Source organism: Mandrillus leucophaeus, unplaced genomic scaffold (assembly GCF_000951045.1).
Source record: "Mandrillus leucophaeus isolate KB7577 unplaced genomic scaffold, Mleu.le_1.0 Scaffold950, whole genome shotgun sequence".
NCBI classification, from domain to species: domain Eukaryota; kingdom Metazoa; phylum Chordata; class Mammalia; order Primates; family Cercopithecidae; genus Mandrillus; species Mandrillus leucophaeus.
In genome coordinates this window covers 171,596-190,368 of record NW_012110364.1, presented here as the reverse complement: position 1 = coordinate 190,368, position 18,773 = coordinate 171,596, and the positions used below count along the sequence as shown (strand labels likewise).

Below are 18,773 nucleotides of genomic sequence, written 5' to 3'. Positions count from 1 at the left end.
ATTGTTGCAGATTTATGTTTGCTATATTTCTTTAGAAATATAATTTGTGAAAAGTTGAATTTTACTACAGAAAAATGAATGAATAAACAGCCCTGTGTTTCAGGGCTCCCAATTTTTAGCAGTGTTTCTATTCACATAGTAAATGGAAACTGACTAAAGAAATTGCTTTAACTGATTAAAAAACAAACAAAACCTAAGACCTTCTACAAATAATACTTTAATCCCTGTATGAATAATGCTGGTGCTAAAAACAAATTTATTGGACATCACAATGGCAACATGATTTTAGAATTTTCCTGTAAACTGAATTTTAAAGGTGAAAAAAAAATACCATGCACTGTACAATAAACTGCAAAAGTTCAAATATCTTCTTTTTCAAATACATGCTGACTTACTTTAATGTACTCCCAAGTCATGTTGCAAAATCCTTTTCAACATGCTTGAAATAAAGAAAGCTCTTAAAATTATTTTTCCCTTGAGAAATTCGCAAATTCAGAGGCATCTACAGCTCTGAATTAAACATGGGGTATAAGAGAGGATCAGATCAAAACTTGTAATTTTTTAGTGTAAGGTTCACTCTGGCAGGGAGAAAGAAAAGGTTAAAAGAGGGAGAAGAGGAAAAGTGAGAGGAGAAAGATGTGAAAAATTTGCACATATTGAACTTCATAAGATTTGTATGTTTAAGATGGAGATAAATTGAATATATTATACTTATTTGTCACATAAAGAGAATTTTAAATATCTTCTAGAAAGTATTTCCATTTGTAATGTCTGCCAAAACACAGACTATGATTAAAGAATAAACATGGTGTATCTTTGTATCACCCTGTTGCATTCTCTCTCCTTTTTAAAACCATGCACTAGTGAAATTTATTTTTAAAAATAATATAAACTGTTGAAAATGGCTGATTTTTATTTTTATTTTTTGCAAGTTGCAGCCCCAAGAAAATAATTTAAGTATTCAGCTAATCTGTGTCCATGCAAAAAAAGTTTCTTTAATTTCATTCAGTACAGTGTAGCCACAGAATTTTGCTTTTCAGAGTCCAACACATCTTGGCATTAGTAAAGGACGTGCCTGTGGAGCTACAGAGTCTGCCACTCTTCCTGCTGGACAGACTGCTCTGATCCCCGGCCAGAGGAGGGCTGATGATTGTTCCTGACCACTTCTTTGGTCTCCTACTTTTCACCTGATGCTTCCTAGGATTTCACTCCTTGACCTGTAACACGGCTTCATGGCTGTATAGCTCCATTTCTGTGGCATATCAGGGCTTTGGGGTTAGATAAATGAAGAAAAAGGAACGATAAAAATATAAAGGTGCCATTGAAAAGGGCTTCTGTTGCATGAAACTGACTGATTCTTTGAGATTAATCCATGGCTTCAGATTGGACCAGAACTCGAATGTCATTGAATTCCAAACCTGATAGTTCTTCACAGCTCTGCTCTTTCACCTGAGGGCCTTCTTTAGGGCACAATGTGTGCAACTTCCTCTGAGAACACAGGATCGCTTTGTATCCCTAGAAACAGGCTCAGAAGACACAACATTAAGCATGCAGTGTTACCAGGTTTTGCAACCTGTGATTTGTTTTTTTTTTTTTTTTTTTTTTTCCTGTAACAACACAGGATCGCTTTGTATCCCTAGAAACAGGCTCAGAAGACACAACATTAAGCATGCAGTGTTACCAGGTTTTGCAACCTGTGATTTGTTTTTTTTTCCTCTGAGAACACAGGATCGCTTTGTATCCCTAGAAACAGGCTCAGAAGACACAACATTAAGCATGCAGTGTTACCAGGTTTTGCAACCTGTGATTTGTTTTTTTTTTTTTTTTTTTTTTTTTCCTGTAACGCTGGTTGCTGTGACAACAGTTTTACAGCTGCTATGAACGAGAGTAAGAAGGTCCAGTTGAACTTTCCAGAGATGATTGGGAAGCTCTTCTTGTCAAAGGGGCCAAGGTTGGATCTACTAGGGAGGAAGGAGGGAAAAGTTTGAACCATCCGATCACCATATTGGATAGCTCTAGTTCATCTAAAAGTATCTGGGCCACTCCCATAAAAGATTTGTGATCCATGCGGCCATAGTCTCCCCAAACGATGATCTGTTGGCAAAATAAAAAGTAGAGTGATGTCAGTGTAACTGTGTAAATAGAAAAAGTTGTAAAATATATTAAAATACTAAAGTACATTCACTTAATTTTCTGACATCAAATATCAAGTTAAAATCTGTATAATGAAATAGTTGTCTTTAACTAGTGGAATCTAAAGGTACATTGGGGAAATTATACTGAAGCATTAAGGTCATAAGAAATCCAGAGAGACTGGAATTTATGTGTGGTGGAGATTTGCATGTCTATAAATCACTTTAAAGAAAATGACAACGTATATTGCTTTACAGCACTGGTCACCGCTTTGAAAAGTTTCCAAAGAATTTCAGTTGTGAGGAACATAAAAGAATACAACAGAAAAGATTTGGGGTATAACGTCTGACTCCATGAAAAATACTTTCTTAGGTAAGGGATAAACAATTAGGTAGATACCTGTAAAACTTTTCCTTGTGGACTCTCTTCGAAAGATAATAGCTGCTGGTAAAGGGGTTCCAGCGTTTTTCTTGCCACTTTTGTTTTCTTCTTGGCTATGCAGACTCCGTTATCTAACAGATACACCTTTACATATGGTGCTTGGGAAAGAAAAGATAGAGGAGAATAAGCGATAAACTATGGACATGAAATGGCCAACTCACAGTGACCTTTACCACAGTTTAATCTTTGGCTGAAAGAGCTAGCAATCATGCCACTGGCCTAGCCGCATTCTGTCAAAATCACTAGATAAACAGTGGATAACTGTGTCTTTCAGAGAGTTTTAGGGGATGTTAACATAGCCCCTGAGTTTATTATTATTATTTTCATCAACTGGTTATACAGGTTTACACACTGCATTAAATAAAGTGAAATGCTTCCAGTCCTGAGAGATGTCCTACTCAGTCTTTACTTTATCAATACTTAAATCTATTTAACATGCTTGAAGCTATATTGTTTCATTCACTCATCCCCACAAATAGTGATTATCACTCAAAAGTACTTATTTATTGGTGGTGGTGTGGGTATAACAGTAGTGGAATTTCATGTGATATTGATCAAATTAGCTAAGAGGCAACTAATTAGAAAATCTATGGCTTAAAATTTATCCAACAGACACTTCTTAAAAACCACTTTTTATGCATGTACAAATCATGATATTCTTTATAGCAGAATGAGTTGACTAGCTCTAAGATATATAAACACAACTGTCTTAATCACCAGTGCAAGGTTATACAATAGATTATATAATTAAAACTTTCTGCAAGGATAGAAAAGTTGAGTCAAAGTTACAAGTCAATCAGTAGAGATGCTGAAGCTAGAAATAGAAAAGTTAGGAGTCAAAATTACAAGTCAATCAGTAGAGATGCTGAGGCTAGAAATCAAGTTTCAGAATCCTCAGGAATTGTTTTATCCATCTTATCAAACAATCTCTACACAATGTATTTGGAGCACTGTGGCACTTTCCATGGCTTCAAGCGCCTTAGATTATAATGACATTTCAGTATGAAATATGTAGCGTAAGAAGTTATAATAGTGCCTTTCTTTCCTTAGATTATAGGAAGTAAAAGTCTTATAATTAGAATATCCAGCATACATAGCTTATGCTACTTTTGGAGCCTGTATCTATTTTTATTCTAATTCCAGAGCCTTACGGATTCCTGAGGAGAATTTTGAAGCTCTAGAGAAACTGAAGAATAACACAAAAGACTAGCTAATAAGAAAAAAGAACTCCTTGTGTACATGGTGTGACAAAATGAATTTTCTAAGTGGGATGGTTTTTATTTTGCAGTGGTTTCTACTATGTATGTACTTATTTAACAACTTACATTATCCCCACCGGATCATCCTCATTGAACACTCATTCAGGATAAACATACAAATGACTCCAGCCCCAAACCAGTCATAATGGACTATCCATTAATAACCTTGATTAACTAAATCAAAGGTCTAAACCAATCAAAAGGTCTCTAAGTTGAAACAATATGGATTATGGACAATAATAGAAAACTCTCTTTTGTTTTTACCTGGCAGTGTCTTGGAACCTGGTTTTACAACAAGGCCACGGGCCCGGATGATTTCTACCTCCAACTGTCCCTTTTTGTCCATCATTCCTACCTGAATGTCACCTAATGGAAGGAGGAAGAAACAAATATGCTTTAATATACAAATGCACTAAGGAAAATACTTGAGTCAAAGACCTTGGTTTAACATCATTTCATCATTTCCCATATATTTTCTTAAATTCAAATATACTTAAAATTCTATCAATAATATCTTCCTTTAAAAAGCATTAAAATTAAAAGAGAAATAATGGTTAAAAATTTTTTATTGCTAAAATCTAAGGTCTTGATTCCGGTTGATAATATTGTTACAGATTCTATTGGGCTGAGCCCAGTGGCTCATGCCTGTAATCCCAGCACTTTGGGAGGTGGAGGCAGGAGGATTGCTTGAGGCCAGGAGTTTGAGACCAGCTTGGTCAGCACAATGAGGTCCTGTCTCTACATAAAAAACAGTCAAAATATTTGCTGGGTATGGTGGCGTGTGCCTGTAGTCCCAGCTACTTGGGAAGATGAGGTGGGAGGATTTCTTGAGCCAAGGTGGTCAAGGCTGCAGTGAACCATAATCATGCCACTGCACTTCAGCCTGGGCAACAGAGTGAAACTTTGTCAAAAAAAAAAAAAAAAAAAAGGGGGGGGAGAGAGAGAGAGAGAGAGAGAAGATTCTATCAAATTTAGAGAATTTCATTTTCAATAATCTAAAACAAAATAGTGAAATCATGTGGCAGAAATCCTTACCCATTGCAGGTGTTGCCAGAGTCTGGCGTCCCACCAGCTGAGCAGGGCCAAGGCCATCCAGGAAATCGCTGAATTGGCTATCAGAGGCCAAGCGAACACCAGGGAAAATCAGACTGAAAGCAAAATAACATATGAGATTAAATCCCCAATCCCTATTTATTTTCAAGGAAGCTTGGTTTCATTCTAGCCTCGTTATTGTGGCAAAACTAGTCCTATTATTTTGCCACTTATATTTACTGGATCCAAACACCCCGCTCCACCTCCCAGGGCTCTTCCTTCGTACTCTCGGCAGCCCACGTATGACACCAGAAGCACCTGTCACACTGCGCTGCAGGCTTCTGCTGGTGAGCCTTTCTCTTCCTTGGTCGCAAGGGCAGACTGTGATTTCTATGAGTAACACTCAACACATATTGAGCACTTACTCCATCACAGGCTTTATCATATTTAATCCTCTTAGCTGCACTATGATACGTTCTATTATTTCTCCTATTTCATACATGAAGAAATGTTTCTGGATCATTCCCATCTGCATACAAATATGCTGTTATTTCTTCCACCATATAAAAAAATCCCTTTCCTGACCCCATTTCCCTCTCCAGTTACTACCCCATTTCTCTCCTTGAAATAATTGTCTCTATGTGCTGTCTTCCATTTCTTTCCTCTCATTCTCTCTTGAAAGTCTAATCATGTTTTCATTGTTGCCACTCCACTAAAATTCTCTGATCATTTGACACAACTGACCTTGCCCCTTCCTCCTTGAAGCACTGTCTCCCACTGCTTTCTGCACACTCTAGTCTCCTGGTTTCCCTTTTTTCCCTTCTGCCATTCAGCCTTAACCTCCTGTGCTAGTTCTGCCACTAAACACTGGAGCTCGATCCTTTGACCTCTTATCTTTTTTCTATGTCTGAATTCCCTTGATAATCTCATCCAGTCTCATGGTTTTAAATGCCATCTATGCTGCTATTGCCTAGATTGACATCTCCAGCCTGGATCTCTCCCTTGGGCCACAGACCTATGTTCCAACTGCTTAGTCTACACATCTGCTTGGATATGTAATAGGCACCTGAAAGTCAAATTGTTTAAAACGGACTCTCCCCATGCTCTTGTTCCCCCACTGCAAACACACAAACAAAAAATCCAAACTCTGGTCCTGTCAAAAGATTCCCATCTTGATAAATGGTAACTTCATTCTTTATTCTTCCAACTGCTCAACCTTGGAGCCATCTGTCTTCCTTCCTCTCTGTCATGGACTGAATGATGTCACCCCAAATTTCTTATGTTGAAGCCCTAACCCTTAATATGTCTGTATTTGGCCATAAGGCCTTTAAAGAGAGAAGGTTAAATGAGGCCATTAGCATGGAGCCCTAATCCAATATGACCCATGTCCTTGTAAGAAGAGGAAGAGACACCAGGAGTAGGTACGCACAGAGAAAAAGCTGTGAGAAGATATCACAAGAAGGTGGCCATCTGCAAGCCAAGGAGAAAAGCCTCAGGAGAACTCAAACCTGCGGACACCCTAATCTTGGACTTCTAGCCTACTGATCTGTGAGAAAATAAATTCCTGTTGTTTAAGCCACCCAGCCTGCGTATTTTATTATGGCAGCCTTGGCAAACAAATATACTATCTTTTCTCTCATTACCCACATCAAATGCACCAATAAATCTTACTTGTTCTACTGTCAAAATACATTCAGAATCTGACCTCACTAACGCAACACTCTGGTCCAAGCCACCATTCCCTAGCTTCCGTATTCCTGTAGTAGCCTTGTGAATGCTCTCCCTGTTGCTGCCCTTGCTGTCCTGGCCCCTTGCCTGCTCAGCATTCAGACTGATCTGCCAAAAACAGAAGTCAGATCCTGTCACTCCTCTGCTCAAAACCATCCAACATCTTCTCACCCCACTCAGTAAGAGCAGAGTCCTTACAATACATAAAGTCTATATAAACTGTCCTCACCCCTGCCACATGCCCTAATTCCTCGTCCGTTACTGCTCTCACCCTTCCTCCCCAGTGCTGCCCTCCTCACTGCTGACACTAGGCCAGCTCCTGCCTCAGGGCTTCTGAAGCAATCTTCATCCTAGAATGTTCTTCCTTCAGATATCCCTCTGCTCACTAAATTCCTTCAGATCTTCATTCGAATATCTCCTTTCCCCTTTCCCCATCTATCCTATGTCACATCTTACCTCCAACCTCTTGATCATCTTTCTTCCTTGCTGTATTTTTCTCCTTAGCACGTATGCTATCTAATCTACTATATATTTTACTAGTTTTTCTTTTATATACATTTTAACAATTTTTCTTGTTGTTTGTCTTCTCTATTAGAGTGTAAATATGAGGAGAGTATTTTATTTTATGGGGAGTGGCGTCTGCTTTGTTCACTGCTGTATCTCTAGCACCTAGAACCAAGCCTGGAATATTGTAAGTTCTACAGAAGGAAAGGAAAGGAAAGGGAAAAGGAAACAAAAGAAAAGAAAAGACCCAGTTGAGAGAACCAGGCCTATATGACTGCAAACCCCATGATCTTAGCCATGGAGATTTACTCCCTCCCCACTATGACTTATATCTCCAATGTACAGCATGGTGACTGGCCCACTGGAGGATATGGTAATATTTGTTGAATGAATTTATGGGTATTCATCCTCTTTTTCCAATAAGACTATAAACATCTGGAGCAAGGGCTATAGTGTAAACATTTTTATATCCCTAACAGTACCTAACGTAGTTCTTTGCAATGATTAGTGCTCAGTGCACGTTTACTTTTCAGTTGATTTTCCCTCTCTTTTTAGACTTCTTTAATGAATAGCGAATCTATTTCTCCCCCCGACCTCAACTCTCAAATATTCAGTTAATACAAATGTTTTAGTCTGTTTCTATAAGTATCCCGTATAAGCCTACTTACAAATGTATAGAAACCATTTATATCTCTTGTATTTATGTTATCATGCTAGACAAATTATCCTGAGACATACCATTCATGCTGTGCCAACAGCTCCTATGACCTCACATCTGTAAACTGGCCACACACAGGTTATCTAAACATCTAATACTTCCATGGTGATGACACTGAGGCCAGTAAACCCCATTTTCCTTTATTAATGTCCTTTACAGCCCCACTTCCAGATCTTTAGTTGCTAAGTACTATTAATTTGTTGGTCACAGAACTACACAAGCTACAAACGCTTTAAAAATATCTGAGACAGTTGATTCAAAGGAAAGCTACATGATAACCATGTAAAAGGCTCCCCAACTTTTTTGGTGGCATTTCTTTTTGGCTGTTATATTTAATATAATTAAATAATTATAGTTGTGTGTTACAACATGGAACTAAGTATACACCAGCATTCCATATTTTTTAGCAATCATTCTCAGGATAGAGATTCTTAAAACTAGCATTGTTCACATGGTATGGCATGCATGCTTATTATTTTTGGGCTTTTATATATTATTTCAAGCTAGGGCAAAATACTGTATTTGCATTCCATTGTAAGAGTTACATTTTAGCAACTTGCCATTAAGGCAAAACACTTTATTCTTAAATCTATTTCACTTGATATAAAAAGCCAGATACGTCACATTGCTCAGTGGCAGGTGAGCAAAGTTCTCTTCACAGGAAATTAACCAGTGAAAATTCAAGTGGTTCTGAAGAGCATGAGAGTTAGAAAGTCTCTGTGGAAGCACAGAGAGTGAGACAGGTGAGGCGCGGAGGAGACACACATCATATGCGGCCTCACTCACTTTCCTTCTGAGCTGTAGCTGTTCATGCTGCCGTCTGTAGACTCGCGGCTTGCTTGTCGAGTCATCCAGTTCCTCATCTCCACGGCCAGGCCTGTTTCTGTACTTCTTTGGACAGTGCTCCTTAGTTTTTTACCTCCTGCTTCTGCAGAGATAGAAACAAAAAGTGTAACAGCTTTGTCATCACTATCTGGTAAGAAATATCAGCCAAGGCTCTCAGATCATCAGATGCAAAGAACTGTGTAAATACAAAGGGCTCTTTTTAAGGAGACAGAAAGAAAAGGTATTTAAAACAATTTTAAACAATGTCATGTTGAGTGGGATGAAGATTTTCTAAAAAATCTGTAAGCACAAAACACCATTGTTTTATTTCCATTTAAAACAGTGTTCAAATTGTTAATGTAACAAAAAGATTCAACATAAGGAAAAAAAAAGCTTTATTTTCATTGTAATACTTAAATGCCAGGTTAATTTATGCCTATCTTTTGTTTTCATTGTAATATTTAAATGCCAGATTAATTTCTGCCCACCATATTTTCCCCTTTCTTTTAATCATAGTAAAAGAACCAGGCCTTCACACAATTTACAAAGAAACAGATGGTGAGTAATCCTCAAATTCCAGTCTTAACTTTTACAGGAAAGTCTGTTTTTGTAGGGTGATAGATATTAGAAGGAAAAAGAATCTACACAAAGGAGAGAGCCTAGTTTGCCAACAGTTTCACATCTCTTGGTAACTTTCAGAAAGATACTCCAAGGGGAGTGCAAAAACCCACCAAAATAATATGAAAAGAGATTTTTAATTTTTGTTCATGGACAGTCACGTCCTCAAGGATCTTTAATAGTTTGGTGATGTGATTTACTAATAGAAACCAATTAGAAGAGCAAACAGGAAACTGAGTCAAGTACTACAGATGTGACACAGATAGGAAGTACTATCTGGAGAGGTCAGGGAAGAAGGTGTGTCATAGAGGGTGTGGGATTTGAGCTGGGCATGAAAAATAGGTAGATTGGGACTTAGCGAGAGGTGAGAAGAGAGCTTCGTAAGCAAGGGAAACGGCATGGGCAAAGGTGCAAAGATAGGGATAGCCACGTGCATTTAAGGGAGGTGCAATGACCAAAGCACATGTAAAGTAATGGGGGAGTGGGTTCCACAAAAAATTGAGCCCAAATTACAAAAGCTATGAGTGTTGAGATGCAAAGTTGAGAGGCTACCAAAGCTTGAGCAAGAGGGTGATAGTACAAATGATTTGTACTCGATTACTTCTTCTCAGGCTTAAATATTTATCCACACTGTGAATATTGATAGCTTTTTGGGATATGACCATACAGTTAGCTCTTTTAGTGCCTGGTATTAATAACTTTTTTTTTTTTTTTTTTGAGACACAGTCTTGCACTGTTGCCCAGGCTGAAATGCAGTGGCGTGATCTCTGCTTACTGCAACCTCTGCCTCCCGGGTTCAAGTGATTCTCCTGCCTCAGCCTCCTGAGTAGCTGGGATTACAGGTGCCCATCATCATGCCCTTCTAATTTTTTGTATTTTTAGTACAGACGGGGTTTCACTACGTTGGCCAGGCTGGTCTTGAACTCCTGACCTTGTGATCCGCCCGCCTCAGTCTCCCAAAGTGCTGGGATTACAGGCGTGAGCCACTGCACCCGGCAGTAAGTTATTTTTAGGTCTATAAATATTTGCTGATATTGCCGGTGATTTGTCGAAATCTCTTTTCACCAAGTCTCTTACAAGTAATTACCATTTTGAAATACTGCTTTAAATTTCATCCATTCTCTACTTCCAACATTAATGTACACCAAAATACTTTAAAGAGTATATATGAAATATAAATTATGACTGATCTGTAACTCAGTTCCACAATCTAAGGCTGATATTTTAGATAACTGATGGTAAACATGTTGTACTGATATGAACTGTAACAAGATACAAAACATCCCCTACTAATGAGGGAAAGATCTTCTTTACAGCATAATATTAGTAAATGTAAAAGGAATAAAATTTAAAAATTACCAATTTGCAACCTCCATTGGAATAAATGATATAAGCAAGGCTCATCAAGGGAGGCTAACACTATTAGATGAAAGGTTGTAGAAAGGATACTCATATGGGCCAAATAATTGTTCCATAAATTATTCTAATTGTTAAAGGAAAAAAAAAGTACTTTAACACTGGGAGACCAGCTGCCACCATCTTAATCAAGTGATCAAACTTAGTAGCACTAAGAGGGGACAATAATATGCACCTCCGGATATAAGATACACAGTATCACTTGTCAAGCTGTTCTGGACAAAAACATGCAACCTGTTTTTAATCAGATCTTTGGAGCCAACTTCAAATTTTCAAAAACAGGTGATAGAGTAACAAGATATATGATAGACACACATACACAAAACAATCAGAGAAATCCAGAATATGGACTACTGTTCAAGAGAGTTGACCTAGTCTCTTAAAAGAAGTTAATATAATGAAAACAAACAAAGAAATAAGGTAAGGGAATTATTCTGGATTAAAATATATCAAAGAAATTTAACCATCAAATGTTATGAGTGTACTCGAACTTCTTGTTTGGGAAAGCAAAACAAGAAATTCTATATGCAAAACAGTATAAAAGTAAATTTGAATATGCATTTGACATTAGATATTAGAAAACTGTTATTTTTTAAGGTGAATAATGACATGCCTTATAAAGAATTTTCTTATTAGGAGATACATGCTAAAGTATTTAGACCTGAAATGTTATATATTCTGCAATTTACTTTCAAATGGTGTAGGAAAAAACAAAACCACCACCAAGCCCCCACCCCCACCCCAAAACTGCACATCTATGTTTTAAAAAATGAGGGAGAATGTTAAGGAGAAATGAAAGAATGAGAATGCAGAGTACATCCTGATATTTATGAAGTTAATATTTATGATTTCATTTGAGCAGTCCTCAAATAACTATATCAAAAAGTAAGCTGGGCATGATGGTTCACAACTGTAATCCCAGCACTTTGGGAGGCTGAGGCAGGTGGATCACTTGAGAACAGCCTGACCAACATGGTGAAACTCTATCTCTACTAAAAATACAAAAATTAGCTGGGTGTGGTGGCCCATACCTGTAATCCCAGCTACTTGGGAGGCTGAGACTGGAGAATCACTTGAACTCAGGAGGCAGAGTTTGCAGTGAGCTGAAATTGCACCATTGCACTCCAGCCTGGGTGACAGAGCAAGACTCTGTCTCAAAAACAAACAAACACACACCCCAAGCAAGAAGTAATACAATTTTGTACAAGTGTGTCTCTCCATGTAGCTTTAATGTTCATTTCCTGTGAACAGTGCCCTTGTGAAAAAATTGCCATCAAGTGAGACATAAAACTTCAGTGAAATTTGAGCATGTGGAATGAGGATATGTACAAGAAACATATGACTTAGAAAGGAAATGAGATTCTGAAATATCTCAGAACACAGCCTCTGCAATGTCAAAGATCTACAGTTTTTAATTTAAGGTCTGACTCTATTACAGCGAAAGCGACTTGAAAATCTGCCATTATAGGGTTATGAGAACCAGCACCATTTGTCAAAGAATAATATGATCAGCATGTAATTCTTTTGTTTACAGATTGCTTCTTACATGTATCCCCTTCATAACGATGCTAAAAATTCCAATTTTACAGATATAGCATCTAAGGGCCCCAGAAGTTTACATAATTCCCTGAAGCAACATAGTAAGTGACAGAACCAGCATTTGTAGACAGTTCCCAGACTCCAAATTTTCTGCTATTCAGTACTTCATTGTCAGAATATAACTAAATGGGGAGCTTGTGCAGCTGTCTATGGAGATTATCCTGTGCTAATGCTGTAATTGCATATGGAAGGCCCTATTAGAAGCAGCTTAGTGGGGTGGGAAAAGCAGAGCACAGTGAAGGAGTCAGGTCCTGGGATCATCAAACTGCTTCTCTTTTAGTCTCCACTCTACCATTTACAAGGTGGGTGACACTTAAGCAAGTTACATACCCGCTCTGTGACTCAGTTTCCTTAAACTGAAATGACAACAATAATAAGCCTATCTCATTAGGAATGAGGTAGGAATTTTTGTGAGTATCAAGGAAAACAATACATTTAAAGCACTCAGGATAGTGCCTGATGCATAGAAAAGCTTCAGTTAATTGTACTGTTATTATTACCAGAGAGGGAATTTGAAACTAAGTATTCTAGGCCTGACTCTACCACTAACTTGTCAGCTCTATCTATTATCCTCTCTGAGTCACATCCCCTCTCTGAGTCTCTGGCTCCTCATTTATGAAAAAGGGAGGGGGAGGAGGGCAGATGATTTCTGATATCTTTGAGTTCTAATGTCTATGAGTTTGTGTATTAATGCATAACCGAGACCATGACTAACACCATACATTGAGGAGATACGCTAGTCACTATCATCTGACATAATCAAATAAATCCAAAAATATACTGAACATTTATAGTAGCCCATTAATACATGTCTTTTTCAATGTTCCATTATCAAATACATTTATAGGCTTATTTTAAAATTAATTTTTCAGCACCACAAAATCTTTAGTTACATTCACAGTAAAACTAATTTAACTTGAATGTCATTCATTACCATGATTGACATTTAATGTTCCAAATGATTTGTCATGTTATTTAACTTAAAAACTGAATCTATATAATGGTGAAGGTCTATGTAAAGAAAATGTGGTAGGGAGAACTCTAAGATGATACCCATGATTATGTTACTCTACATGTAAAAGGGATTTTGCAGATGTAATTAAGGTTACTAATCAGTCAACCTAAAGAAAGGGTGATTATCTGAATGGGCCTAACTGAACCACACCAGCCCTTTCAAAGCAGAGTGCTTTCTCTGGCTGGTTCCAGAAGAGGAAATCAGAGAGATGTGAAACACAAGAAAATTCAATGTACCTCTGTCTGCCTGAAGAGGGAAGGGGCCACATGGAAAGGATGTGAGAGCAGCCTTTAGCTGCTGAGAGTGATGCCTGGCTGACAGCAAGAAAGGAGGGACTTCAGGCCTGCAACTGTAAGGAATTGGGTTCTGTCCACCACCTAAAGGGCCTTGAAAGCTGATTTTCTCCCCTAGAACCTCCAGACAAGAACTCAGCCCAGGCAACATCTTCATTTCAGCCATGTGATGCTCTAGAAAGAAAACCCAGCCAATCGTGCCAGACTTGTGACCTACAGAACTGTGAATTAATAAATGGGTGTTGTTTTCAGTTGTTAAATTTGTGATAATTGTTACACTGTAATATAAAACTAATACAGTAAGTTCTGAGTCCTTTGTAGATAAGTTTTTTAAATGAGGAGACTTATTAAAATATCCTATTATGACTTAGGGGTGGACCATCAAAACTGTAAAAACTTAGCCATTATTTTAAAAAGTGTACATTTTAAAAAGTATACACATACATATAAATATACACATGCATACATAAACATATATGTATAATGTGTGTATGTGTGTGTGCACTGAAACATCAAAAAATACTCAGGTAAGGCCCAGATGGTGTTGTTGTTGAGGCCTTAAATCACTCATTTTGGTATTAGGTATTTTAAGCCAAAGTACATTTGGAGAAGATGCCTGCAGGTAAAAATCAAATTCTTGAACTGCAAAATATCACAGGCAGAAAGCAGAACACAGGAGGTGTCCTTGTTATTCTGCTCTGCTTAGTCTGATGACTCATTTACCTGGCACCCTCAGTAAAGCCATTTGATTAAACAAAAGACCAAAGGGTCAGTTTCCCCTAATAATATCTGGAAACCAGAAAACCTTTTGAGTTACTTGACAACAAAAACAAACAGATCCTTTCTGCTACTGACTTGGAAACTGTTGTAAGCCCCACCCAAGGCAGGGCTTACAATGCACTGTCAAACTTAATGTCACAGTGACCTCCTTTCAAATCTTGGATTCACATAACCCATTCCTGGTTGCTCCCACCTGCAAGGTCTCATCTACTGCAGACAGACTTACTTTGGATTCAGGATTTTCTCAATGTCAGTATGCAAAATGATTTATGGAAACAGGATGAAGAATAGTTGGCAGATTATGAAAACTGACTTTACATTTTAGTTTAGACTACAATTTATATGCTTTAACAAGTTGCTATTTTTGCATTTTATTCATAATTACCATTTCTCAGAGGTAGTATAATTTAGAAAACCATTTGTGTTACATTTAAATAATTAAAAATGCATTATAATGAGAATTTCTAAAATTATTGACTCACAGATTTTAGGAAGTAATCTTGGGTAGCCAGTATATCTATGTAGTTTATGCACTCCCTTATTGCAGCAATGAGAAAGTTGAGGTCCTGAGTGGCTAGTTTGTCTTTGGTAGAAGACTTTTTCATCTTTAAGAATCATTAATAATTGTAAATTGTACTTTTACTCTCTTCCACCTTGCTCCTTTAATTCCTAAAATTTCAATATAACAATTGTCTCCAGCACCTTCATCAACCTCTGTGGTAGACTCTGTAGACATAACTTCTCTCCTATCAGCAGTTTTTTTTTTTTTTTTAAATTTTACTTTAAGTTCTGGGATACATGTGCAGAACATGCAGGTTTGTTACATAGGTATACATGTGCCACGGTGCTTTGCTGCACCTAATCAATCCATCATCTAGGTTTTAAGCACCACATGTATTAGGTATTTGTCCTAATGCTCTCTCTCCCCTTGCCCCCTACCCCCAAACTGGCCCCAGTGTGTGATGTTCCCCTCCCTGTGCCCATGTGTTCTCATTGTTCAACTCCCACTTATGAGTGAGAACATGTGGTGTTTGGTTTTTTGTTCCTGTGTTAGTTTGCTAAGAATGACGGCTTCCAGCTTCATCCATGTCCTTGCAAAGGACATGAACTCATTCTTTTTTATGGCTGCATAGTATTCCACGGTGTATATGTGCCACATTTTCTTTATTCAGTCTATCATTGATAGGCATTTGGGTTGGTTCCAAGTATTTGCTATTGTAAATAGTGCCCATCAGCAGATTTTATAACTTCCCTCCCATCAGCAGATTTTATATCAAGATATGAAAGATGTTGATTTATTTATCTATTTGGTCCTGCAAGACCTCAATATGGGGACACTGTCGTGGATTACTCTAACTACGTGTAAAAGCTCATACACTTAGTTTCTCAGGTCTTGCTACTATCATAAATATAATTCAAATCTCTAAAAGTCTAAACAAAATAAAGACAAAGAGCCAACAATTTCGTTTGGGCTAATCCAGGCTCTGCATTTACAATTAAAACAAACTTGAAATTAAAAATGAACAACTGACACTCAAAATTGTTTCAGACTTTAACATGTATCCATTCATTCCAAAAGCTTTGTCACAACTATTTAATACTATAAAAGTTATGTATCGAATAGCTACAGCATGGTGAGCTTCAAGCAGAGGTCATAACTATGGTAGATGTTAGGGCTATTCATGTATTCATGTACTTATTCCCACCTCTGAAGTTAGGTGTGGTCATGTAGCTTGCTTGTCCAATGAAATGTCAGCAAAACTAACCCATGTAACTTCAGGGTGGAAGATTTAGCAGCTGATGTATGTATGACTCACTATGTCTCCTTTCATCAGCCTGAGTACAGCCACACATAGGACTCTCAATGGACATGTAGCAGGAGTGAGACATAAATTTTTTGTGTTAAGCCATTAATATTTTTAGTTGTTTGTTATTACAACCTATTCTGACAGATACATACAATAGACAGTATTACATTTTCTTGTAAAAGTTTTAAATTTGTCTATTTTTTTTGTTTTCAATATCATTTAAAAATTGGCCATTTTGAATACAGCTCTGTTAAAAACTCTGAATTTGATATTCTATTTTGTAACTGTTTTCATGGCTTTTGTTTTATAAGCATGCTTAAAAAAATTTAATCATTGTTCTTAAAATTCAGATTCACATTTAAAACACATTAAAATAATTTTAAATAAAGATTTGACTTTAGAATAGTTTGAGATTTACAGGAAAATTGCCAAAGATAGTACAGAGAATTCTAGCACCCCCGTATCCAGTTTTCCCCATTATTAACATCTTACATGGGTATGGTAAATTTGTGACAATTACCGAACTAATACTGATATATGACTATTGACTAAAGTTTATTCTGATGTCCTTAGTTTTTACCTGAAGTGCTTTTTCTGATCCAGGATACCACATTACATTTAGTCATCATGTCTCCTTACGTTCTTCTTGGAAACAAATTTTTTATATCTCTAATTCCTGATATTCTTTTACATTTGTAACTACTTTTTGTCTGCCTTTGTATATAAAATTAACACGCAGTATGACTCATAATAGTATTCGCATATCCATTAATATATCCACTTATTTTTAGTAAAAACAATATATAAATTGAAAATACTTGTCTATAGAAAAGTAGAAAATGTCACATCATATGTGAAAGTGCTGTATGTAAGAAAATAAGTTATCCATGGAACACTATGCAGCCATAAAAAAGGATGAGTTTGTGTCCTTTGTAGGGACATGGATGCAGCTGGAAACCATCATTCTCAGCAAACTATCGCAAGAACAGAAAACCAAACACCGCATGTTCTCACTCATAGGTGGGAACTGAACAATGAGATCACTTGGACTCGGGAAGGGGGGCATCACACACCAGGGCCTATCATGGGGAGGGGGGAGGGAGGAGGGATTGCATTGGGAGTTATACCTGATGTAAATGACGAGTTGATGGGTGCTGACGAGTTGATGGGTGCTGACGAGTTGATGGGTGCAGCACACCAACATGGCACAAGTATACATATGTAACAAACCTGCATGTTATGCACATGTACCCTAGAACTTAAAGTATAATAATATTAAAAAAAAAAGAAAAGAAGTTATCAATACTATATTAATCCAGACTGTATGACACAATGTAAAAGGACAGACTTAATACACATTTTAAGTGTATTTATAAGTTTGATTATGTTTCAAAAAAATTCAATTAAAATTCTCAGTCCCCGTGTTATAATTGAGTCAGGCAAGGGTCAGCACTGGATATTAAAATTATTGGATAATTTTTAGAGAACAGAATATTCATGTGGTACCAAAGTATTACTCCAGAAATTGCTTAGTAATTCTAAAGGGAAAAATAAATCTTTTCCACAGAGAGAAACTGGCAGTCACCTCTTAACCAAGTGATGAAATGTAGCATGCCTAGGAGTAAGAAATCTTGACATTAGGTGTCTATTGATGGACTATATCAAGTTTATATCACCTATGACATTTAACCTCAATGTAATCACATCTCTAGGTCTAACTTCCAGTTTACCAGAAATACAGGGAATAGAGAGAATGATTAAAAAAAAAAAAAAATCCAGAATGTTGGACATTCTACAACACAGTTTTATCTGGATTCTTCAAAAGTCAATGTCATGAAAAATAAAAGGGAAAGTACTGTTTTATATTAAGCATAACAACCAAATACAATGAATAAACCTTGACTGAATCCTGGATTAAGGAGAAAAACAACAAAAAGCTTTAAAAAACATTTTTTTTGGGGGGACAACTGAACTGAAGAAATTGATACGGAATGAATATGAGATAATAAAGAGTTTTTGGGTTAATTTTGTTTATATATATTTTTTAAAAATTTGAGATGTATGCTAAAAGTACTTAATGATTTATCATGATGTCTGCAACTTACCTTATGCTCAAATGTTTGGCAAAAATACATACCATATGTATGTAGTGTATGTGTGTGATGCATGTGTGTGTATGAGTGAAAAGAGAGCAACAAAGATAAAAGATAAAGTCAATAAAGTCTGTCAGTCTATGTAGTGGATGTTCGTCGTATTATTCCTTTTTTCATATTTAAAATATTTCAAAATAAAAGTTGGGAAAAAACTCAACTACTCAATTTAGAACAAAGGAGGGAAAGAGCTATTGTTTCATGACTTACAACTATGTGGAGATACTTTGGATATAAAATCTACGTATCTCTAGTTTTCATAAGAAGATTGTATGGCAGTGATGACTACTATCATTTTCCATATGAGGAAAGTGCCCAATTCACACAGTTGACTAATGATATAGATGAGATTTGAATTCAAATTTTGGCAATGTTAAAACCTATGCTTGTTTCTCAAAGCATGCCGGGCTTCCATCTTCACTTAGTATTTTCGACACAAATTTCTAATTCCAGA

The 18,773-nt window shown here is 36.9% G+C and overlaps 1 protein-coding gene across 3 annotated transcripts in view; it reads right to left on the bottom strand.

Annotated features, from left to right (window-relative positions):
• Positions 1-1,838: 1,838 nt before the first annotated feature.
• The window catches only part of LOC105532356 (regulating synaptic membrane exocytosis protein 2-like), a 176,858-nt gene continuing 159,923 nt past the window's right edge, over positions 1,839-18,773 (bottom strand). For all 3 annotated transcript variants that reach the window (XM_011970535.1, XM_011970533.1, XM_011970536.1), the window contains 5 exons: positions 8,602-8,743; positions 4,869-4,981; positions 4,098-4,199; positions 2,533-2,672; positions 1,839-2,094 (listed from right to left, as the gene is read on the bottom strand). In XM_011970535.1, the coding sequence (XP_011825925.1) occupies positions 1,876-2,094; positions 2,533-2,672; positions 4,098-4,199; positions 4,869-4,981; positions 8,602-8,743 (716 nt within the window). In that variant the 3' untranslated portion in view covers positions 1,839-1,875. The remainder of the gene's footprint in view (positions 2,095-2,532; positions 2,673-4,097; positions 4,200-4,868; positions 4,982-8,601; positions 8,744-18,773) is intronic.